This window comes from Podarcis muralis, chromosome 6 (genome assembly GCF_964188315.1).
Source record: "Podarcis muralis chromosome 6, rPodMur119.hap1.1, whole genome shotgun sequence".
NCBI classification, from domain to species: domain Eukaryota; kingdom Metazoa; phylum Chordata; class Lepidosauria; order Squamata; family Lacertidae; genus Podarcis; species Podarcis muralis.
In genome coordinates, this window is record NC_135660.1 from 80,368,631 (window position 1) to 80,394,089 (window position 25,459).

The window sequence follows — 25,459 nt, forward strand, 5'->3', positions numbered from 1 at the left end:
CTTTTTAATGGCTCTTTTCAATAGGTTCCCAAATAAGGTGGTATTATTATTATTTATTATTATTATTTTGCACCCCTCAGCTCAGTGCCCTATACAAGGGAACCGCCAACACCACCCTAAATCCAAAGCTGCCTTTGACTAGGCATGGTTTCTAGTTGTGCAGATGACACCTACAAAGTTTGTATGAACCTAGATTTTTGCCAGATATTATGCATGTACATGTTAGTCTGGTTTGGATAGATGTCTCCAGCTGTTGGTCTTCCTGGCCCCAGCCCCACCCTTGCTCCTTCATTGGCAGATTATTTTCTTTTTTTAACCTGTATGTATTGTATGAACAGAAAAATTATTATACTTTCCGCTCCCAAAGTTGAAAGTAGCAGGACAGAATCCTCGCTGCCTGTAAGATGCACACTATTTTCTTTCTGTCCCAGTATTGCACCTGTTTAAACAGGTTTTAAAAACTTTTATTTTGCTTCAAAAACCTGCAAAACCTTTTTGACCAGAGACTACAGTGGGAAAAAAGAAAATATGAGTGCTTATGCGACACACAATAGTTTTATCACACTTTATCAACACTGGAAAAATCCTGTTCTGTCTTCTCTTCCTGGACACCTTATTGATTTGTTTCTGCTAAATAATTTTATCAGAAGCTAAACTGGACTAGTTGACCATCCATTTTCAAAGTGTTCCTCTTTTCTAGGGAACTGCATAAATATATTGCAGGTGTATGGGTGTGATTTGGAGATGGGCAAGCCTACAGTGCCAGCATGCAGGGTTTAATGCTGGAGGAAATGAAAATATTTGTGCTAGAATAGTGAAAAACAAAACTGAAATGAAAGTGGCAGTGCAAAGCAGACTTTTAACAGACACTGACTTGGAGATCACACTGGAGATGTTAGGAGCCTCTTCCAAGCCAAGGATGTCAAGCAAATCAATAATCAACTCAGCATTTCCCAGAAAATTAAATTGGAGTCGGTGCTCTCCTATTTTGAGAAGGGATTGCAATTGCATTTGGGAGATTCCTAGACTCCAAAGAAGCAATGCCAAACGCTTCTGATATTCCAAACATAACAAGTTGAAAGTACAGTATCTAAACAAAACATAAAATATTATGGAGCCAAGCCAGGTATTGTCTCATCGGTGGGGCTCCCACTTCAATAGCAGTTATACAGTCACGGAACACTAAAGAGCATATGCTAAGCAAGATTTCCAAGAGAACTGTAGTGTTTTGCTATGTCAATGCTTCCCTCCCAAGGAACTTAACAATCCCTCTCACATGAACACAGAATGGAAGATGTCAGGATCCCCAAAGATGTGCTCTGCAGGGAGCTGGCTTCAGGCACCAGGCCCATCGGCAGACCAACTCTGTGATACAAAGATGTCTGCACGCATGACATGAAGGCTGGGAACGCCAACCCCACTGTGTGGGAATCCCTTGCAGACAACCACAGTGCCTGGAGACAGGTTGCACATCCATAGCAGTGACCAGAGGAGGAATGACCACTGGGAGGAACACAGAGAGAAGAAACACCATGCTGCAGCTGCATCAGCACAACTGGACACCTTCATCTGTCTCACCTGCAGCAAAACATCTCTCTCCCATATCAGTCTCTACAGCCACAGCAGGCACCGTAACCATCCAACAGTTTGACTTCATCTCCAAAGGCACACTCCTCCCTTGCCTCCCAAGACAGAAAGATGCCAACACGTACCCCACCCTTCCTCTAAGGCAATGGTAGGAATGCATTTTCAGACTGATGGCTACATTCCCTTCTGAGCAACATGCCAGCTAGTTTATACACCCCTCTCTGTCCTCCATCAAGGCAAGAAAGAGGCATTCTCACAGCTTGTGGGCACATTCTAGTCAGCCAAAAACTTTCAGGTGTGAAGCAGAGCCAGTGAGGGGTGTGGCTTAAGGAGTGGAGGTGTGGCCTGGAGAAAGTTCTGTGCATCAGATAAAGAGGCCTGCATTTGGACCCTGGGCCTGAGGTTCCTCAACCCTGGTTCAAACCCTCCAAGTGTCCCTATTTTCCAGGGACAGTCCCAGATTTACAGAAGCCGTCCCCATTTCTGATTTGATCCCAGAATGGCCCACTTTTCCTTAGGGCGTCCCTATTTTCATCAGATAAATGTTGGAGGGCATGGACCCCTGAGTCAAGGAGATAAGTAACTATACAACCATTAGAAGCCATTTGAAAGCAGCCCTGTATAGGGAAGTTTCAAATGTTTGATGTTTTATTGTGTTTTTACATATGTTAGAAGCCACCCAGAGTGGCTGGGGCACACCAATCAGATCGGCGGGGTATAAATAATAAAATTATTATTATGGAATAGGACATCCCTATTTCCATCGGAGAAATATTGGGAGGGTATGCTGTTTTAAGGAGACCACTGTGGGGTAAAACATGAGTTATTTGAAACCCAGATGCCTCCAGCCAAGTCCAACACTGTGCGTAGAATCCAGTGTTTTTGTTCTGTAAATGGAAGAAGTGTTGTTCTCTCATTCTTTGAATGGAAGCTCCTTTTGTTCACAAAGTAAAAAGGTTGGGTACTAATCTACCGTATTTTTCGCCCCATAGGACGCACTTTTTCCCCTCCAAAAATGAAGGGGAAATGTGTGTGCGTCCTATGGGGTGAATGCAGGCTTTCGCTGAAGCCTGGAGAGCGAGAGGGGTCGGTGCGCACCAACCCCTCTCGCTCTCCAGGCTTCACACAGATCTCCGCAAGCCCTGGGAGCCCGCGCTGGGCTCCCACGGCTTGCGGAGAGTTGCCTGCATGCCGAAGGCTTGGCGCACGGAGCTCAGCGCGCCCAGGCTTCGCGCAGCTCTCCGCAAGGCGCAGGAGCCCGGCGCAGGGCTCCCACGGCTTGCGGAGAGTTGCCTGTTCTGGGGGCTGGGGGGGAAATAAATTCCCCCCCCCAAAAAAAACTAGGTGCGCCTTATGGGACGGTGCATCCTATAGGGCGAAAAATACGGTATATCTACTATTTCCATACTGGCTGTGCAAAACACTGGGAAGGCATCTCCCCAAATTAGAATGCTTAGAAGCCTAGGTGGATCTTTTGTCTTTTTTCTACTGCTGTTACCCATTCTGGGCCTTTGGGATGGGTCAGATCAAATTCTAAACACACACACACACACACACACACACACACACACACACACACACAAATAAGGGGCAAGGGGTAGAGGTAATATAGACAGCCAAGCAATAACCATGGAAAAGTACAGGTTCCTGTGAGACATTTTGACTTATGATTTTGTGCCCAAAGACTTGGCATTCCTGCCTTTCTCATCTAATAAAGAGAGATGATTCACTGATAATGGAAATGGTTCCTTAAGTAAATTGCTGCCTCATCTAGGCTTTTGTATTTGTAAGCAATAACTGGAAGCTAAGGCACATTTTTACTCTCTTGTCTGGAAAGTATATTGACCTCAACTTTTGGCTCATACCTGTGTTCTGATATATAAAACCAGCAGCATCATGTGTTTAAAAAAAACATTCCTGGATTAAACCACCTCTAACTGTACATGGAGGGGAATCACATCACTGAATACCACTGCTTACAAAAACCCTGTTGAAAGCTAGTATGTCCTGGAGAAATTTTATGCGTTCAGAAAGAAAGAAAAAAGCTGGAACCCTTCTCCTCACATTCAGCTTTCCACACGAAGAGTTATTGATATGGGAGAGAAGTCTGTCATGTGATTTCCTCATCTGCTGTGAGGGTAGTCCAAGAACCACCTTGCCATGTGATTATTCGTTTCCTTATCACAGAGAGGCTTCTAAATGCAGATTGGGGTGGCTTGAATGGGAACTGCACATGCTCTTAAGTGTACTATTCCCACACTGTTTGGGACAACAGTTCTATATAACAGGACATTTTCTAGGATTTGATCATGGTTAAGATTTTCCAGGGAATCAACAGGTAAACCATGTGGTGACATCAATCAGTCCTCGGTTTGGTTTGGCTTTTTTAAACGATCTCCAAGAGATCAAATCCTGTGTTTGGGCCCCAATATACATCTTATTCATATGGATTCCTCCTGGTCTTAGCTCAGGAAGCAGAGAACACAGTGCAGAGTTGTTTCCCATTCTCTACATCTCAGAAGCAGATGTCTTTCTGGATGCAATGCTTGGGCCCACCATTCCTAAAAATCTACCTCCTCCCCTTTCTATGAGCCAATTCACATGCAATTATCTTAATTAAAGGGTGCAATGTAACAAAGCCACCCTGTGCCTGTATTCGCTTCTGAAAGAAGGCAGCGGCCAATTTTCCACCAATGGCCGCTGAAGCAGCTGGAGAATACTTCCAAGCATGCTCATCCTTCTGTCATTCTGTACAGTGCAACTGCAAGAGTTCTTTCAGTCACTGCCAGTACAGCTCAATTAAATCCACAACCCTAACCCTAACCTAAGCAAATGGGAGAGCAAGACTTTTCTCTTCCTGACAGCTTGTGGCAAGCTGTTGGTGAGGATAAATTTGATGGGTTGTGGGGGGTGGGGGGAAGCAGCCACCACCAGATTGGGGAAGAATATGAGCCATTGCATGGTAAGTGAAGAACAGCTGGGTAGCACTTCTTGCCAGGAGCTCCAGGTGAAGGGGTGTGCAAACACGTTTAAAAGTATTCTCCAGCTGTTATGCCTGTAGTGGGTGCCAAGGCAAGGGACTTCCCTTTCTCTACTAAAGGGAAGTTTTTACATTCAACATGCTAGTGTAGAGTAGTTAAATAAACCACTCACAGTGCTTCCTTTCCATTTAGTGCATATTGTTGGAAAGAGAGGTTTGTTCCAAGCTGCCCCAGGACCTTAGGGTGAAGGGCAGATTGAAAATAACAATAATGTAGTAGCATTGGGGAAGTATTACAGAACAAATTAAAGGTAAAAGGTAAAGGTACCCCTGCCCGTATGGGCCAGTCTTGCCAGACTTTGGGGTTGTGCGCCCATCTCACTCTAGAGGCCGGGGGCCAGCGCTGTCTGGAGACACTTCCGGGTCACGTGGCCAGCGTGACATCGCTGCTCTGGCGAGCCAGAGCCGCACACGGAAACGCCGTTTACCTTCCCGCTAGAAAGCGGTCCCTATTTATCTACTTGCACCCGGGGGTGCTTTCGAATTGCTAGGTTGGCAGGCGCTGGGACCGAGCAACGGGAGCGCACCCCGCCGCGGGGATTCGAACCGCTGACCTTTCGATCGGCAAGCCCTAGGCGCTGAGGCTTTTACCCACAGCGCCACCCGCGTCCCATACAGAACAAATTAAGGCAGAATAAATCTAGCACTCATGTGCAGGTGTGCTCTTCCATTGTCTCCCAAGACAGATAGATGCCAACACAAACAAACACATGTCTCTCTCTCTCTCTCTCTCTCTCTCTCTCTCTCTCTCTCTCTCTCACACACACACACACACACACACACACACGTGTCAAGAACGTGTTACAGAATGCACCAGTCTGGAGGGTCCCCTCAGACAAACAGCAGGTGAACAGATGCCAAGACTGATTCTTTTTCTTATATGTTATAAGTACATACGAAGAACCTGCTGAATCAAGACAATGGTCCGTTAAGTCCAGCATCTTGTTCTTACAGTGTCCAACCAGATGCCTGTGGAAAACCTGCAAGCAAGGCACAAGTACAAGAGCACTCTCATCTTCTGCAGTTTCCAGCAAGTGGCATTCAGAAGACTACCACCACAGCTAGTAGCTGAGCAACAATCTGATCAACAAATTAGAATATCTAAGGAACAGCTAGACATTTCTTTGCTAGGTATGTTCCAGCTACTTCTGCCTGGAGTAGGGTGGACATAGCATTAACTTTGAAGAGGCTGAATTTTAACACTTGTAATAGTTTAGCTATTTTAATTTAATTTTTATTTTATTATTTTTATAAAAATATTTATACACTACTGTATCATAAAAAATATATCACATCAGTTTACGGCTATATAAAAACATAAAACCAAACAATGAAATCATAAAAAGTTAAAAGCAACTTAAAAGCAAAAATAAGTGAAAAGCAAACTTCAACAGATCATTGTGCGGGATGTATCCTTAATTCATTTTTATTTTTTTAAAAAAATACATTTGGGCACAGCATTTGTTTTAAATTAATTAATAGGTTGTCCTTAAAAGTCTAACATCAAGCCAAAATCTAGACATCTGGGAATTTTAGATTCTGGAATCGTATGTTCCAGTCATTGGTGTGTGCGTGCTTCTTTTTCTCTTTAAAAATGTTAATTTCCTAAAACCTGCTGTGAAGTATTATTAGCAATCACATCATGTTAAAAAATGCCCTTCAAGATTAAAAGCCTGAGCTAGAGGCCAGATTGCATCTCTCCAAACTCAATTTTTCCTTGCTTGATAGATGGCATCACCTACTTTATTTCCGTTTTATATCATTATATCCACCTAGCCAACTGAGGCCCATTCCGAACCAACTCATAATTGCGATCCATTTTTCTTTTAGAAGGATGAGAAATACTTTATGAACTGCACACAAGCTGTGCCACCTAAAAAAGAAACCAGCAGAACATTCTTATCCCTGCTGGTCTCATACTCAGTATTTTCTGAGTACATATGATAGATTACAAGTTGCTCTAGGGTACAAATATTTGCCTATTTCCTGCAAACAAATTTACTGCTAATGCCAGTGGACAAGCAATCAGTATTAAATCAGGAAGTCTCATTCAGTTTGTACAAGTTTTTTCAAAAGGGCATTGTATGATGGCTAACAACTTGGCAGAGGTGGGGAGTAGCGTTACTGTAAGCTGGGAGGAAAGGAGCATTATATCAGCCACTGTGATGGGTAAACAGAATGAGGCCTCTGGGTATTTGTACTAGTTGCCTGGCCTATTGACTTTGCCTGGTCAACAATGAAGGTGTCAGCTCCAGCCCTAGCTGAAGCTCCGGCCCCAGCCCCTGACTACACAGATCTTGAGTTCTGACACACACATTCCAGAACTTGTTCCTCATATGGCCACAGCCCACTAACAAAGCACAGTGCCCGTTCGTAGCCTGAATATCTCAAGCAGAGGCTAGCAAAAAAGAAAGACAGACTTAAAACCACCTGCTGTAGAAGAATACACCCTGAGGTTCTTCTACAAACCTGCCACGTATATTTTTAAACACCTCCATCTACTCTGACTGCTCTTGACAGCAGTTCAAATCTGTCTCCAGCAGTGGCATTCTCTCATTACTGTCAAGTTAGCTGCCACATTAAGCAAAGAAAAGTACATCACCCAGCATCTTGTCTGACAGCAAGCACTATTGAGCAAGACAGGGACACAAACAAGAGCCCCACAGCATTTTATCTGCTTAGTAGGGTTGCTATCAGAGAAGAACAGACAGTCTTCTAAGGGTGCTTCCAGGCTATCGCTGTTTTGGGGTGGTATCACAGATTGGCAAATTCAATCACGTGCTGGAAAATTCAACTTGCGCAATTAAATTTGGTGCAGAGCTCTTGCGCAACAAACCTCCTTCTCCCCAAAATCAGACATTTTGAGATAAGGAAAGTGATGTGGAAATGTAAAGTGTAAAAACAACACTGGTTGATGTAATGCTGTTTGAACTTGCAAAGAGATCAGAATGAATGCTCAGTAAAGAGCTGGTGTCATCTAGCATGCCTGCAAACTTGATAAACACAAATCATGATGAATGCTCAATAATCAGGTGGTCTGGGAACAGCCTAAAAAGGCCAGAAGGAAGGAACTTTCCTCTAAGCAGCATACTTAGGGGCAAACTACACTGCAAAAAGAACATCAACGCGCATACTAGGATCAGAGGGGTGAAGAAATTCCCCCTTTAAACCCTGGAAGCATCACCAGATTGTGAGAGGTGGCTTTGCAGTGGCAACCAGGAACATATTAGTGTGGAAATGTGCAAGCTGCGTTTGCAAGTGCTTGGACACAACTCACTTTCTCGGAGGGGTGGGCATCAAAATAGTAAAAGATCCCTCCACAACAAATAGAAAGCTGAAACACAGGTCAAGGCACTCTGTTTAATAAAAAGGAGGGTGCTTTTATGCCTATCACTCAAAACTCAGGAATAAGCACTCTTAATTACTAAATCCACCACTCCAGCAGGGATTGCTCTTTAAAACATGAACAGGTTGGGAAAGGAGGTATTTGCAGAAATTTATGTGCATTAGAAACATATACAGTGGTACCTCGGTTTACGAACTTAATCCGTTCCAGAAGTCCGTTCTTAAACCGAAACCGTTCTTAAACCAAGGCATGCTTTCCCTAGTGAGGCCTCCCGCCTCCGGTGCCCTTCCACCATTTGGCTTCTGTTCTTACACCGAGGTAAAGTTTGCAAACCGGGACACTACTTCCCGTTTTGGGGAGTTCGTAAACTGAATAGTTCGTAAACAGGGCTGTTCTTAAACTGAAGTACCACTGTATGAGACATGGATATTTCACAATTAAGGGTGGTTCAATTAAGTTTTAATGAGAGTAGACCTATTTAAATTAATTGGCCTTATTTAGTCAAGAGTTATTCATTTCAATGGATCTACCGCAAGTAAAACTTAGTTGAATACCCCCATAAATGTTTAAAGAATGTGAAGCGGTACATATACTTACAATGGAAGTAGGTTTGTGTTGAAGGCAATGGCAGTGTACCCGGGTACAGTGAAGTCTGCAAGAATTCAAAAGTAACCTGTCTATAAATCTAGGACTTGAATGTTACCTAGAATTAGAAAACCTGAATATAAGTAACAGTTTAAAGAGGAGTTTGTCTCCTGTAACTTAATAGAGTTACAAAACTACTTAAAAACACCGAAGCTCACAATAACTTAAGTTTATTCAAATTTGTAGGAAATAGAGAACAGGAAGGCCAATACCATGATCCAACAAAGCACTCTGCACACATTGGGAAGAACCACACATGTTGCCTGAGGTTTCTTTGACATTGTACTGTGGCTTCTTCTGTTAAAGAAGCAAGCCACATTTTGCACTGAAATGGCCACGACAGTGGCTGCAGAGAAAACTGCCAACACTGGTGGTGCATATGTGCATCTAGTTTTACTGAATCAAAAATATCAAGAGTAATCACACAATAGATTAAAAGTGTTAGAAATTGGCCATTTGATGCCTGTATGATGATCTCACACAGATATAGGCCAAAATCCAATTCTAGGCATGGGCACACTTGCCATGAGCAAGAATTGGTGGTCCTGGATGGATGCAGCTCCTTGTAGATATCTTTAAAAATACATTCAAGAACCAGGTCAACGGGGCAAGCTGAACTTTGTGCCTGGCAATATGCCTCCATAAATGTGTTTTCACCAGCCACATACATGGAAAATGGCCACTCCTGTCACCCAGTTAAAGGCCCACACCCATAAAAATGGACTAAAACTATTACTGCTTCTTCTAATTCTTTATGTGTCTATACTTTAAAATAAATAAATGCAGAAATAAATAATTCAATGATAACTTGCAGATTTAAAACATAGCACAAAAACACATAGATCCACATATCACCTACACAGACTTACTTGGAGACATAAAGTCCAAGAAAATACAGGAGGACCACGGCAATCAGGCAGGCAAAAGCAACCAACAAAGCTGAAGAGAAAAATAGCAATTTAGCTACTTGTGGTTGAGTTACAAGATTCTCTTTCTCCCCGCCACTCCACCCCACATCCTTTCACTACATACCATTAACAAACGCCACCCTAAATATTTTATCTATAATTTCACAATTTCATTCTGCCCCCCCAAAAAAGCACCCCATTAAGAAAAATGACTGCCTCCCGCTGCAGATAAGAAAGCATTGTGATGGGGTGATCAGTCATGGATTCTTTTAATAAAGAAAATAATGCAGGCTACTTTTGTTGACACTGGAATACAGTGGAATTACCGCAAAGAAATGTTTCTGGCAAATCCGTTCATATATCATACATGTGGCCCACTTTCTAGGCTCCACACCTGCCCTTGGGTCTTCATACTGTGTCACCCAATTGTCTCCTCACACTTGCAAGTGTCAGAAATATGGTGCCACCAGGACAAGACTTTGGGGCAGATGTATATCCGAAGAATGAGCAGGAGGAGTCCCCCAAACACAACAGGGCTAGCTTACTACCTTCTGAGGTAAGTGAACATAATAACTCCAACATTCCTCCGAAAACAGGGACATTCTTTTCTACGCCAGTATTACTGCTTGAGCGTTTCCTCCTGGTCAAGTGTACAAAAGTTATTAGAGGAAACACACAAAACTGGGGCACTTTAAAGCACAGAAAACTGGGAATTTATGTATTGCATTTAGGGAAGCTCTGAGGGGGGAAAGAAAACCCCAAATCAATAAATACTACTAACTAGCATTGATATTGATGTAGACTAGAATGTCCCTATTTACTGAGGACTGCTGGAGAGTAATAGCATGGGGGGGGGGGGATTTAAGACCAGTAAGTCCAGGGGGCACACAGGCCTCCTGTAGAAGTGTGCATGCACATGAAAGCTCATACCAATATCAAACTTAGTTGGTCTCTAAGGTGCTACTGGAAGGAATTTTTTATTTTGTTTAGGCCTCCTGTAAGTCCATTACATCACCCAAGTGCACGACTGCCCTTGAATGGCACTCTGTGTCCTTGAAGGAGCTATACAGTGGTACCTCAGGTTAAGTACTTAATTCGTTCCGGAGGTCCGTTCTTAACCTGAAACTGTTCTTAACCTGAAGCACCACTTTAGCTAATGGGGCCTCCTGCTGCCCCTGCGCCGCTGCCGCGCGATTTCTGTTCTCATCCTGAAGCAAAGTTCTTAACCCGAGGTACTATTTCTGGGTTAGCGGAGTCTGTAACCTGAAGCGTCTGTAACCCAAGGTACCACTGTAATTGGAAGGAGAAATTGGGGTACTTGCAGCGTATGACTGGAAACAATTAGGACAGATCCACAGAGATCTTTGTGCCCTGGGGCAAAGTTGCAGAAGATGAATTGTTTTGATTTGTTTGTTTGTTTGTTTCAGTTGGGGCTCCACTTTCTCACCTATAGGGTCAAAGCACCTATATTTCCCACAAAAGCACAGTCTCTAGCTTGGCACTGTGATCGTCTTGGTTTTCACTTAAGGTGCAAAAGCTCATTTAAAGCCCACCATGGGTAAATCAAGGTGGCGTTTACTAAGCAAGGAGCCCCCTCACACAAATAGTTTCTATCCTGAGGAATGCTACACACACACACACACCCCCGCCTTCCTGGGAAGCATTGTTCTCGTTGTAAATGAGCTTCATTTGCCCCTAATTATGTCATCCAGTACCTAAATTTGCTATGTGATAATCTCTGGTCACTTGAAGAGGAATAAAATGGATGGGTGCTCAGTATGGCAGCAAAGAGGAAATGGATGTGAACAATTATAATAAAAAAAATAATATCAGTATATAACTAGAATTAACTGGAGAGGGGAAGCTTTTGGCCCGTTCAAAGATCACTACTGTACTTTTGAACAAATTAACTGGATCTGTGGAACGTTCAGCTCAGTTCACAGTTCCACGTTTTAGCAGCTCCTACACCATAAACCTAAAAACTGAAATGGGACTGAAACCAAATTTAGACTACCAGATTACATTGTAAAATTGGACTGTACCACTTTAGACTGCGAATTGGGGTGTGTGTGTCAGATATTGTAAACTGCCCTGTGAGCCTTGAGTGAAGAGCTATATGAAAATTTAATAAATAGTTGAATAAATAATTGAATACTCTACTGAGAAACAAAATCCCAGCATGCAGAAAAGGAATAAACTTGTCAGAACAGGCTATACTTGTCCTCTCTGATTTCCAGCTTTCTAGTGCAGAGGGGTTGTTCTATGGAGAGGCACTCTCCCCATCTCACCCCCGGAGTCTCAAGTGATGGAGTCAAGGAGCATTTTTACTACGTGACAAATTCAGCCTCAGTTTGTGGAAGCCACAGACTTCGCTCATTTTTAACTGGAAGGTTCTATTTTCCCCCACTGCCTTATAAAACCATATGTAACTTATTTCCTGTAACTGCAAACTGATGACAAATCTGACTGGATTTATAATCCTGCCAGCAAGCAATATCTATTCATCAAGCGTACAATGGAAGATACAAGCCCAATCAAATAAAATGCTACTGGACTATTTCCAGCAGAGCTAATAATACAAATCGAATACTTCGTTAGCCAGTGTGTCTAAGGCTAAGACGCCTCATCCCAGAATTATTTTCCATGGATTTAGTTTCTTAAATATTCATCCATCCAACAGCTAGAGTGAATTTTCATACGTATTTCTCAGACAGGGGAATTATAACACTTCAATAACTATATCTGGCTGCACTATGCATTGTAATGACATCAAACCAATGCCCAAGAACTGTCTCTCAGTATTAATTAGTAACATGGGTCACCTTCCCCATAGCCCCTTAAAATATCCCATTTTTTAAAAAAAATCAGAGCATTGATTGAGGTACCTTCGATTCTTTTGTTTCCTCTATTTAAGCCCTCTGTCTTTCTGGCTGCCTGACACAAGTGTGTTAATATGTATTTATGGGCAGGCGTGGCAATATAACACATATAAATCAGCCTCATATAACCAACGTTTAACTCTAATTACTGTACTTTTCCATGTATAAGACTAGGGTTTTTTTAACTTTAAAATAAAGTTAAAAATCTGGGGGCGTCTTATACATGGATAGTGCATATGTTCATTTTCTAAATTTGGGGTCCCCAAAAGTAGTGGGCATCTTATACATGGGGGCATCTTATACACGGAAAAATACGATAATACATGGAGGTGTTAAGTCCATGCTTAGGCCTCTCCCCCTCACCTTGGAAGGAAGGGCTACCAAACTCTTTCCACCATCCTTTTCTTTCCACCATGTAAACCAACCAGTCAAGAATGCCTGGGCTGGTTCCTCCAAGCCCAGACCCAAGGCAGGTGGAAGGTGCTGCTGGAACTTACTTTTGACTTTCCTTGCATGGTCAGAGACAGCAGGCAAACACAGGCAGCAATAGCCAAGAGGATGAGAACAGGACCAAAAGTCTCCAGAGAATGTCAGTAGGTCCCCTGCAGGGATGTTTGCCCTGGCAGGTGCCCAGTGATGCTAAGGCTAGACAGGGGTAGCCTAGCTGCTTTGACTCCTGTACTGGTTACCTCACAACTAGACTGTTGTGATGCGCTCTGTGTACAGCTGCTCTTGAGGGATAGGTTTAGAGGCTACAGTTGGTGCAAAATGTGGGAGCAAGGCTGTTGGCTGGTTGAGCTCCTTCAAAGCACATTATATTTATTCTAAGAGAGTTGCACTAGCTGTGACTTCCTAACCAGGGTTGGAGAAGGCCACCAGGCTTTGCCTCTTTTCCCTGGCAGCCCTCTCCTCCCCAGTGATCCCCTCCTTCTGTTGATATTGTCACCCCAGCAACGGTGACTTCTAGAAGCCAAGCGCCTTCTTTCTGGCAGTTGGTCCAAGCCAGCATCAAAAAGTCTGCTGCACATAACAATATATTTGAATGCTCAGAGAAAACAGATTGAATTCATCACTTTAAAAAAGAGAGAGAGAGAGCATGGTTTTCAGGCCCAAATAATGGTTTTCAAAATTCACCAATGAAATATGGAAGTTTCTGTACTAGGGCGTGTGGGGTTTTTTTGGGGGGGGGAGTTGCTGTGATAGAGAGCTGTAGGCTTTATAAAAAGTTCATCAACTGCTCTTTATCTGCTGACCAAGAAGCACCATCAATAGCTACAGCAAATTGTGAAAAAATGCCAAATCCCCATGTTACTTGACACCTACAATTACAATCATTCTCCTCACGGAATTCTCGTTCATTTTATCTCAAATAACTGAGATCACAGACCATACAAATTAATTCCAGTCAGTAAAATGCAAAAAAAAAAAAAAAAAGAGTAAATGTACACCAAAAACCTCTGAAAGCAGAACATTGATTAAGAAGTCAGAACTACATGACAAAAGAGGTGGGTGGGTGCATGCGCACACACATGCACGCGCAGAAACACAGAAGCTGCCTTATATCAAGTCCAACCATTAATCTACCTAGCACAATAGTGCCTACACTGACTGGCAGCAGCACTTCATGGTTTCAGCTAGAGAGCCTTTACAGCCCTGCCAGGAGAAGCCAGGAATTGAAGCAATGACCTTCCACACACAAAGCATGAGGTCTACCATTCAACTATGGTCCATTCACATCTAGCAAGAAAGGATGGATAGCTGCTCATCACTTCTGGTCCACAGCGTCAAGATGAGAAATGCTACCTCTTAATTTTCTGGAAAGTTTTAATTAGTGTACTCCAAAGGCAAGGTAGCTGTGCAGCCCAACACAATGCATATTACTTGGACACAAGTCCCCCTGATTTCATTGCAATTTACTGCCCTGCAAGCATGCTGAGAATCATAACCTTTGAACATTCACAATTTGAACCGCAAGAGAAATAACAACAAGGAGAAAAGTGACAGTGAGGAAGGTAAGAAGGTAAAATAACACAGTCTGAAATTAGCAGTTTCACTAGAAACAAGACATTACTGTTGGTGCCCTTTTGTTCTATATATTTGTAAAGTAGCACCTCCAAGTGGTAAAGTTCATTATTGCCAGCTGCTTCCACATCATTCAATAAACAAGAGAGGCTAGGGAGAATGAGGCAAGGTTCTAACCTGACACAAGAAGGTAGATTTCTCCTTCCTTTCACTGCTCACACAGGTAAGTGAAAGTGTACCATGGTTCCCCAGACCAACACTCCAGCAAACCATGATTTCTTGCATGAATTCAGATTACTGGATTGCTTAACAGATGATATTTATGATATTTTCTGAAGCTCATAAAACTTTAATTTCTGAAAACTTGACTATAGTTCATATCATGTGTATTGTACTTTCTAGATGGTTCCAGACAAAGTTCTGTTTTACAAAGAACACATTGGGCCACAGTCGAACATGGCTGGGCTGGGGAAAGGGAAGGACAATACAGAGCACATGATGTCCATGAAGAAAGTCCCCAGGTTCAATCCATGCTGTCCTTAGGGTTAATAATAATAATAATAATAATAATAATAATAATAATAATAATAATTTTATTTATATCCCGCCTTCCCCAGCCGAAGCCAGACTCAGACTGCTTTGTGATCTTTTCTGATAAAAAAGCTGTCTATAAATACTTGAAATAAATAATATACTCAGGTAAAGGTAAAGGACCACTGGACGGCTAAGTCCAGTTGACTATGGAATGAGGTGCTCATCTCCGCTTTCAGGCCGAGGGAGCCAACGTTTGTCTGCAGACAGCTTTCGAGGTCATTTGGCCAGCATGACTAAACCACTTCTGGCACAACGGGACACTGTGAAGGAAACCAGAGTGCACGAAAATGCCATTTACCTTCCCACTGCAGCGGTACCTATTTATCTACTCGTGCTGGTATGCTTTCAAAATGCAAGGTTGGCAGAAGCTGGGACAAGGCAACAGGATCTCACCCTGTTGCAGGGATTCGAACTGCTGACCTTATGATCTGCAAGCCCAAGAGGCTCGGAGGTTTAGACCACAGCGCCACCTGCACTAGGTACACTGATTTCAGTAGGTGTGACTGTGAGGCATGACTAAGGTTGTGTGGCATTGACTAAGGTCCTCTTTCTTGGTAAGCAACTCTTTGTTGCCTAAAATACATCTGGGCACAAAACAACCCTGCAGTTAAAAGAGTCTGCAATCTTTTGGTTAGTTTTTTTTGGGGGGGGTTAATACGTTTTCTACAGCTAAACATCTTGAAATGATTTTGCTTGATAAGAAAAAAGTCCAGTGTGATGCTAACCTCCCAGTTTGCCCCAGCTTAAGCAGGAATCCTGAACTCAGTAGTCTGCAGTAATCCCTTGAAACCAGCCAGTTTCCAAGCCACATTTTGAATACATAGTTTTTGGACGATAGCCTGTTAAGAATAGTCAGTTCCTCACCACATGAGAGCAATTGTTCATCGGTTCTGGAAGAGCCATAGCCTCACTCACAGTCACGGTTCATTTAAGACGCTAGAATTCATGGTCCATATGAAACAATTAACCATGCCTTTGCTTCTCAGGCAATAATAAGGCGAACAAGTCAATGGCTAGAATGGGGATGAAGCCAGTGAAATGTGGGCTGTTATGTATCACTGCTGATGGAATTGCTGGTAGAGCTCCCAGATACCAAGCTAGCCTCTGAAGTCATGCAGAAGCAATTTCTCAAAACAGGAAACCGATGTAACTCTGGGGAATACTTCCGCAGGTTAGGACAATCAGTAACAGATTGGCCCACCAAGAAAGCTCTTGAATCTGGTGTTATGGCGTGCTGAAACAGAAAGCAAGATGGCAATTTGGCAATGGTTGAGTGGGTAGGTTTGCTTGTTGAACAAACAGCCTGGCTTTCTGATGCAACGCAGCTGGAACTAATTTTGAAAGGCGTGAATATAACTTAGTGTAATGCTGATGATGAAGTAGACTTTAGTCCATGAACCCTTTATGCCAAAATAATTTTGCTAGTGTTTAAGGTGTCACAAGACATTTTGCTGTTGTTAATATAATGAGAATGTGTACTACTTTTATCCTACTTGATGGACTGCATTCAGTATTGGCCACATTCCAGTAGTGCAAGTTTGCACCGGACAGATGCTTTTTTGGCAGTTGGAAGTTAAGTGTTCTACAACAGAGACTAACATGAACACTGGCTTATACCGAATCAGTCCATTGGTCGATCCAGCTCAGTATTGTCTGCCCTGACGGGTAGTGACTTTCCAGGATTATAAACTAAGGTCTCTCCCAGCCTGGAGATGCCAGAATCTGAATATGGAATCTTCTGCACACAAAGCAGATATTCTATCCTTGTGCTATGCCCATTGAGGGAGACAGGGCAGAAATTCAGAGTCAATAATATGTGCTTGAGTCTCATTTGTCACACGCTTTTCTGAGAGGGTAGAGAGATGCATCATGACTAGTTATTTTTTTAAAAATGAAATATGCCTGTGCACAGAAAAGAACGAATGAATTCTGGAACTGAAATTCATTTCCCCCCCCCCCAAAAAAAGTTCTCCTCAGATTTTGCTGTCAAATACATATTGGATATTATTTGAATATTTGAGTATTAGGATGCTCAACATTACCCCCTAGTTGATATTGGATAGCATTTGATTGTTCGCTTGTATTTCGTATCATTTGAACATGGAGAACATTCAATATTTGGTCTCTTCCCATCAAAACAACCAAGAGAAGGCACCAACAAGATCAAAGCACTTTTCCCAATGAAGGAAAAGCAGGTAGGGCCCCAGGTGTGGGCTGTTTAAATGGCCAGGGCGTGGACCCAAGGGAAGCCTTCCTACTCCGTTGGCTCTGCCCCTGGCCCAGCCCATGTCCAAGCCTGCACCTCCATTTACCAATCCCAGGTGCAGGCTAGGATCTAGCTCCTGACAGGTGGCACAGGTTTACACCCACACCACCTATCTGGATGGGACGCCGATGCTGTGATTCCCTTGTCAGGGCCTTAGGAGAGCCCTCGCTGTCCCACAACGACGCCCCACCAAGAGGGTGAGCAAATCCTTGTGCTGCAAATCCTGAGGTAAATTTTTACTTTAGAATTTGAATTTAAAAGTTTAAATTATTCCATTCAACATTTGAATAATTAATTCTGAGATATGGCCAAAAAAAGAGAATTATCTCATCTCTAATTCATACCTGCCTAGATTCTACGCTTCTTTGGAGATCATAAGAATGGCCTCATTGCTACAATCATCAGTTGTTATTTTTCTTTCTTTTCTGTACAACTCCTAAGCTCTGTAGTTCTCACTTGAAATTAATACTTGAAATTTAAAAAAAAAACCATTAAAAAAGAAATCAAGCATTGGTTTGCTGGATCAGACCAAGGGTTCATCTAGCCTAGCATTCTGATCCCAGCAGCTGCCTGCTAGATCCCTCTGGGAAGCTCACAATCAAAGCATGAAGGTGATGACTCTCTTCTTCTGCTTGTTCCCAACACCTGATACTCAGGAGTTATACTGTCTCTGAAACAGAGGTTTCATTTTAGCCATCTAAGCTACTTGGTCCAGCATGAAGGAGATCTGGGCAGAGTCATGCAGCCCTTCAGAATGTCCATTTCCTCAGTCTGCTTTAAGCTCTCTGCGTGTCTCTTGTCTGCTGCATGCTAAAATATCCTTCTTGTCCTTATGATGCTAAAGGAAAGGTTAAAAATGGAACTTGAGACCAATTAGCATAAACATTACAATTTAGCGGTGTGATTTACGAGCTTGGCCACATTTTGTACTCTTTTGGAGAGCTTGAGTTCAGACCTTTTATTCCTCTGTCAAGTTAAATTTGTCTCCTTGGAAAGTTACTGGCGGGGGGGTGGGGAGAATGACTCAATGCTAATTTCAATTAGAGGCAGATGAAAGCCCATTCATAAATATTGCCTTGGACAGACTCACTTTTGCCTCTCGGTGCTGCTGACCTTGAATAACCACCACACCCGCCCCCCGCCCCCAATGGTTCAAAAAGAAACAGAATTAAGGTTTTGCAAGCTCATGTTCATATCAAATACAGCTGCCACTGCTCTAATGTGTTAAAAATTGCTGGACACATATAATACAAAAATTGTAAAATTAGGTTTCATTCTCTTAAAACCATTTGCAACAAACAAAGCAATTGCTTTCAAATTCCTGTAAATAAGCATTTTTACCATAAGTGCATCAGATTTTGAAGGATGTCACTGCTGATTGTGTTTCCTTTTCTGAACACAGCTGGACCATTTCCCCCAGTTTGTTTCCATAAAAGCAGATGGAATTGCGTCTTCCACCAGTCCTAGCAATATGCATCCTAAGCAAAAGGAGCTTGCTATTTTAATGCCAAAGGTGACATTAGTGGGTTAAAAGTTATAGTCCTGGTCACCTGCTAAATGATTCCATAATCCTAACTCCAGTTCGTTATAAGTGAGGTAAGCCCTGTGTCAACAAGGAATTGCAAAGAGCTGAAATAGGGTAAGTTGCATAATAAGGATGCGCCCAGGTGTGCTTCGTGGCTAAGCGGGAATCTCAAACCAGGTCAATCCAAAGTGTTGCACTTGCATTGGGATAAAGTGCAACACGCTGTTTACTGCTAGTTCTCTTCAGTATGGATAATTACAGGAAGCCTTTTTTTCTGGTCAAAGTACAAATGGTGTTGCTTTGGGGGAAGTGGGCCCTTCAGTGGTCTAGGAGCCATGGCAACAGCCCATCTTGCTGCCCTTTGGAATCAGCCGTGTTCACACATAACGTGGCAACAAACTGAGGCTTGACACTGATTGTACTCTGCTTAGGAAGCTGCAGTGAACCCCAACTCTTGAGTGTACCTGAATGAGACCAAGGTTGGCACTCAGTGTCGCCAAGTATGCACAGCTTGTGCCCAGAACCAAAGAACTCCAGTGGACAGTAGCACTGCATGGCAGGAGAAAAGGTGGCAGATTTGCCTGAGAATACCTGATCCTCAGTTGGATCATGTCTTCAGCTGACCTTTGCCTCCTAACAGTGGCGTAGCGTGGGTTGTCAGCACCCGGGGCAAGGCAAGTAATTTGCGCCCCCTAACCCGTGGATTTGCGCCCCCTAACCTGTGGATTTGCCCTAACCCCAGATGTTGCGCCCGGTGCGGCCGGCCCCCCCTGCACCCCCACGCTACGCCACTGCCTCCTAATACCCGCACAGTTTGACTTCTCTCACCAGAAGGCAAGTCAGCAGACATGACTTGTAATGGGAAATGTGTAACTACTATAAGAGCACTGCTCTACTGCTGATAGGAAAAGAAATGGAACTGAAATAACATCTCACATAAGTACAGCCATTGCCCCAGTTTGAAACAGACCTCTGCCTTCAAACTCAAGCTGGCCTAACTGTCAAATTCTCCTTTTTTCTTTGTTTTGTTTTGTTTTGCTCCACTTTGCTGAGAAAAAAAAATCAATATAGGGCTGGGAATTCGCCCAGAATTCAACTCTGATCATCACAATTCTGCACATGGACATTATCATCTAAAATCCCCCTTTCTTTCCAAATGATGATTGGCTTGGATCCAAAGAATCACAGAGTGTTCTGCGTAAGTTCCTCCAAGGGTAAGAGGAAGTTACAATGGATGCACAAGGACATGGGGGCAGAAACAGAAGAGGGACATTGGCAGTATCAGAAAATCCTCACTGTCTCACACAGGGGACACTGGATCTAAGCAATTGTTTCAGATGACCTTATGCAAATCACTTTTCACAGTTTCTACCCACCATCCGCAACATGGTAGTAACAGTCCCCTGCTGGGATAGAGATTAAAGCACTCAATATACTAAGTTTGTCTCCTGCACCTGTTGGATTTCTGACCCCTTTTCTGGTTTTTGGTGCTGCCCTTTCAGCATGTCTTAATCATAATATTGGCTTCCATTGCAGAGATAATGTTTGGCCCTGTAAAGCTGAACACTAATAACTGAAAAATCAGTGTTTGAAGTGATTCCCAGTAAGGACCACGGAGACAGTGGCCAAGTTTGGACACAGCACTAAACACTACATGAATTTGCCTAGCCTCCACCCCAGCTCTCACACACTCTCCCTTCCTGTACAGCCAGGAGGATTTTGAAAGATTTTCCTCTTATTTTTAGCTATCCATGGCTTCCTGTTTCATCTGAACTCGGTACTGTGGTTTAGCACTGACCATAGTCCATTTCGAAAGAAGCCAGCTTCAAACTGCAGTTTATTAAGCTAGTTTGTTTTGAACCTGACCCTAGTTAGTGGTAACCACAAATCTCAGTTCAGATGACGCAAGAAGGCATGGCTGACTTAAAACTAAGCAATTCTGCATTCATTCTTCAAGCAGTGCAGAATAAAGAGAGGGGAAGAGGAGCCCAGAAAGAGGTTTGGCTCATTCATGCAGTACTAAGCTGTGGTTCAGTGTTATGTCCAAACATGGTCAATGTGCGTGAAACACTTGATGAAATACTATATAACAAAGAAGCAACCACCCTTCCCAATCTTTCAGCAACCTGGAGGAATATTTTAAGCCAATGTGAATGAACATTCTGCCTACCACAATGTTCTGAGGAACAAAGTGTGCTTTCATTTGGCAATTCATTTAAAAACTCTAGAAGAAATAGCCACTGCCCTCCCCCTGCCCACTCTGGGAGGGGGGAAGGCGTTGGGTCATTTCCAGTAATCAAATGGATGGTTCTGCTTCATTGCTCCTTCAGAAAAAAAATAAAAAGGAAACCTTCCACATACAGTCATTTGGTTAGCACCAGTTTCTATTAGGTATGAGAAACAGTTTTCAGTTGCCTCTTTTCAACGTGTCTATGAAGTTAACAGCATTTATTGTTATCCCAGAATTTAGTTAGGGTCATGGAGAGGAGGGGATGAGCTCTCCACATCTTACCAAAGAGACATTTCGCAGATGTTAGGCAATTGATTAACAATGAAGCTGCAGTGTAATAGCAGTGCACATGAGTTTGGGGAATTGTAACTTCCAGCTATTTGGCTGCCTGACACCTTTTATTGATTACAAAAACAGACTCCTGCTCTTGATATCCTAACACAGTATTTTAATTACTGCTTTATCCAGTGTCTGACTTTCAGTATATCGGCAGAATCTTAAATCCACACAGACAGAGCAAAAAAACTCAGGCTTGCCCACAGTACATAGCCTGCCTATGCCCAGCTAATCTTTGTGCACAGATTCTCCTATTGCTTTGAGATTGTTTTTTACTGCTCAGTTATCCAGTTTCATATAGGAAAGCACCTTGCCCTTTCTGTTGGGCAACAGCGTGCAGTGAAAAATTCCAAAATGTGACCCAATTGAGTGCATGCACTTCCCCTGCTTAGTCTATGGTCATTTAGAATTGCAGCCCAACAGCAGAGAAAAATGCATTATTTGAAAGCTGTGTATGCTTGTTGGGGGGGGGGGGGAACCATGCACACATCAGAGAGGCTCCCTGGTGCATGTAGATCTATTTATAAAACACACGCCTACATCATATGTGAAGTAGCCTTTAGTCATGCAAATGGGGGGGGGGACATTAACAAGCATATCAGAATCAATACCATTATTACTACATTCATTTTATCTCATCCTTTCTCCAAGGAGCTCAGGGATAGATAGTGTATGCAATGTTCCCCCCTCCTTTCCTTTATCCCTTACAACAACCCTGTGAGGTAGAGACAGGGAGTGGTCCAAGCTCACTCAGCAAGTAAGATATGTGAGGATTTAAACGTGAACTTCCCCAGACTCTAGTTGCTACACCATCCTGGCTCTCAAAATAAACTTTTATAATGTGTTCTGCCCCCCAATGGGTATTGTGTTGTTTGTTATGTTGCCCCCTAGTGTGTGTGTTTAGAACTGTTTTCGATTTTCCTTCTGCAACCCCATCAGCATCTGATCAATCCTTAGTATCTAGTATCTTCAATTGGTTGCTCTTGTGTAGGTTTATCTAGTCCTGTTTAGGCCTGGTTAAAACTGATCACCTCTGGCCTTCTCTGCCACACTGAGTTGCAGCCTGGTCATCTGCATTTGTAAATTATTTGCTGTTAAAATTGATTTCAAGCCATTAATAAAGCTGACGATGGGTTTAAATGGAAGTGTGGATTAGATGTGAGTTTAGCTGGCTAGAGTGTGTTGATGAGGCCAGAACATTACCCACATAAAAGCTGACAAGTAGTTTTCTGGTAGAAACCTAAAACGAAGTAAATCAAGGGTGAAAAACTGGTGGTCCACGTGCTGGATCTGGCCCCTTTAAAACACAGCAGGTGTCCACAGATAGTTTTGCCCATCAGTGTGTTGATCACCAAACTAGAGCAAATGGTTGCAATTCTAGGTAACCATAGATTGGGCAGTGGGAACGGGAATGTGGTGTGACGGAGAAACAAAGCAGCAAGCTAGAAAGCCAGAAAGGCAGAGTATTGGTTGGTTTCCGTTTGAATCCAAGGCTCAAGCTATGGGAGAAACAAGACCATTTTGGGGTGCTAATGCTTTGAACCCCTCCATCGTAGGCTCAGGTTGTATATATGCATAAATAAACCATATATCATGAAGACAACATGGCCTCCACTGTGCCTCATTGCCAAAAGGAAACACAGACACTGTAAGCGCCTGGAACTCCTGGAATCTCGCACTGCTCAGATTGGGGGTGTTCAGCACCCACCTTTCTCCCCCACACAGTTCTAAGGCATGACAGGCTCTGTCTTACAATGTTGGATCAATGTGTTCTGGGATGCAAATCACTCCACAAACTGGAAACGTCACCAACATATTACAGCGTTATTACATTAGAGGATGTGTAATAATGCTATATTTATTTTTAGAAATCATTGACTGGTTTGCCATGTATTCTGGCTGCTCTTGACTCCTGTTAGCTTAATTAACGTGCACTGCCTTAAACAAGCCAAGTAAATTTTATGTGCCATGCATTATTTAATCTTGATGAGCTTTCTTCAAAAGAAATAAAATTTGACTACACTCCAAGTACTTTCAGTGCTGGATATTTTACAAAGCAGCAACAGGGTCGCCACATTCAGTATGAAAGGAAAATGGCGGTGAAGGAAGTCCAAATGGGACTACCTCCTCTTCGAACTGGGGGCTAGTCAATGCCTACATGCTTGCCACTTGAGGATGGCAATATTAAGCGATGGCTTCCATGTCTGAACTGAATTGCACATCTCAGATAAAATACCCCAAAGCACAATCAACTCCATATATACGAGATTTCACTACAATCTAATGAGTTATAAAAGGTAAAGGTACCCCTGCCCATACGGGCCAGTCTTGCCAGACTCTAGGGAAAATGCAGCTTGCTAAGGGTGCTGAGATACCCTAAGCCTCCCTCAGAAATGCACTTTCTAAACACAACTTGTTCTCAAGTTGCTGTATATGGTGGTGTTCTCCCCCCCCCCTATTTTATATTTAAAATAGCCCTACAAGATGGGTTAGGCTGAGAGTTGGTAACTGGTCTATGCTAATCCAGTGCTCTTTAAGGAGTCATGATGATAGAGGTGGTTTTAAACTCAGGTCTTCCTGGTTTAAGTCCAATACTCTGTTCACTACAACACACTACAGTTCCACAGGTTTTGCATAAGAGAAGAAATTACTATTAAACCAAAGCAGATGTGCCCAGAGAGATAACAAGTTTGTGTAATTGTCCATGTCATATTGGCATATATGATCCTACAACACACAAAAGTCAATGAATAGGTATGAAGAAACGCCATTATTTTACCCACTGCCCATTAGTTCACTCATATTGTTGAAATGAAGGATGAGCTATTATTAACTCTGGTTTTTTTTAAAAAAAAAATCCCCTTGTCCTCCCAAGTCTATAAACTAAGCACTTGCCTATTTTTCACAGAACGTCCCTCCAACGGAACAGCACAGAGATGATACCATTCAATTGTGTTCAGAATTAATGTAGCCTGAAAGCACTGCCTCACAGAGAAGACTGCATGAAATTGAACAGAAGGATTGCTTCATGTTTTATCTTCTTATACAGCATGTTATGCCTTGTGTTTCCTTCCATACAGTAGTTTATGTGGGGCAAGGAGAAAAAAAGGTTTTTATAAAAATGGCTGCCTGGTCCATGAATTTCAAATAGGTAATTGCAGTCATGTGGTTCTCAAAGAAATGTGATTAAAAAACAAGAAGTTTTGACTGGTGTAATACAGTGTCTAAGAGTTTGAAGTATAAGCAGGAATTCCCAGGTTCCAATCTTACTTCAGCCATGAGCAAGCTAGGCAAACTACAACCAGTCAACCTCACAGCCCTGCCTAATATGATAACATCACTGACTAATACTATAGGGAGTATTAAGAGATAAGGAATTCTGGCCCAGAGACTTAAACTTCTAGACTTCTCCAGTGACCTCCAGCAGCCCTCAGATCCAAAGGTACTCCTGCATATGTTTTTATACCACTTTCTGCTTTGTCAGACAAGAAACAGGTCAAGAGTACTTCAACACTCTAATCCAAAAGTAAAGAGTAACAAAAATTTTGGTAGAACCTTAGGTGCTCCCTCCCAGTTAGAGGGACCTTTCCCCCCTCTTATTTTGCTATGCAGGCAGATACACATACCCTTCAACATTTCTTCGATGAAAATAGGGACGTCCTATTTCATCACCATCATAATTTTATTATTTATACCCCGCCCATCTGACTGGCTTGGCTTCCAACATATATAGAAACATAATAAATCATTAAACAATTTTTAAAAACCTTCCCTATACAAGACTACCATCAAATGTTTTCTAAAGATTGTATTGTTAGTTATAACTTCATGACCTCCAACATTTCTCCGATGAAAATAGGGACATCCTTAGGAAAAGTGGGACACTCTGGGATCAAATCAGAAACCAGGATGGCTTCTGTAAATTCAGGACTGTCCCTGGAAAATAGGGACACTTGGAGGGTCTGGATACATGGGGCAGTCACATTATCACATTCCAGATAGGCCCACTAACTGAGAAAGAAAGACATCTACCCAGCAACAGTATATGGCAGTTTGAGTGCATCTTGATGGAAGATGCATT

At 42.7% G+C, this 25,459-nt stretch overlaps 1 protein-coding gene across 1 annotated transcript in view; it reads right to left on the reverse strand.

Annotated features, from left to right (window-relative positions):
- The window catches only part of LOC114597092 (heparan-alpha-glucosaminide N-acetyltransferase-like), a 167,036-nt gene that overhangs the window by 115,090 nt on the left and 26,487 nt on the right, over positions 1-25,459 (reverse strand). Inside the window, exons 5-6 of the mRNA XM_077930881.1 lie at positions 9,488-9,557; positions 8,571-8,625 (exon numbers count right to left, since the gene is read on the reverse strand). Coding sequence (XP_077787007.1) covers positions 8,571-8,625; positions 9,488-9,557 — 125 coding nt within the window. The remainder of the gene's footprint in view (positions 1-8,570; positions 8,626-9,487; positions 9,558-25,459) is intronic.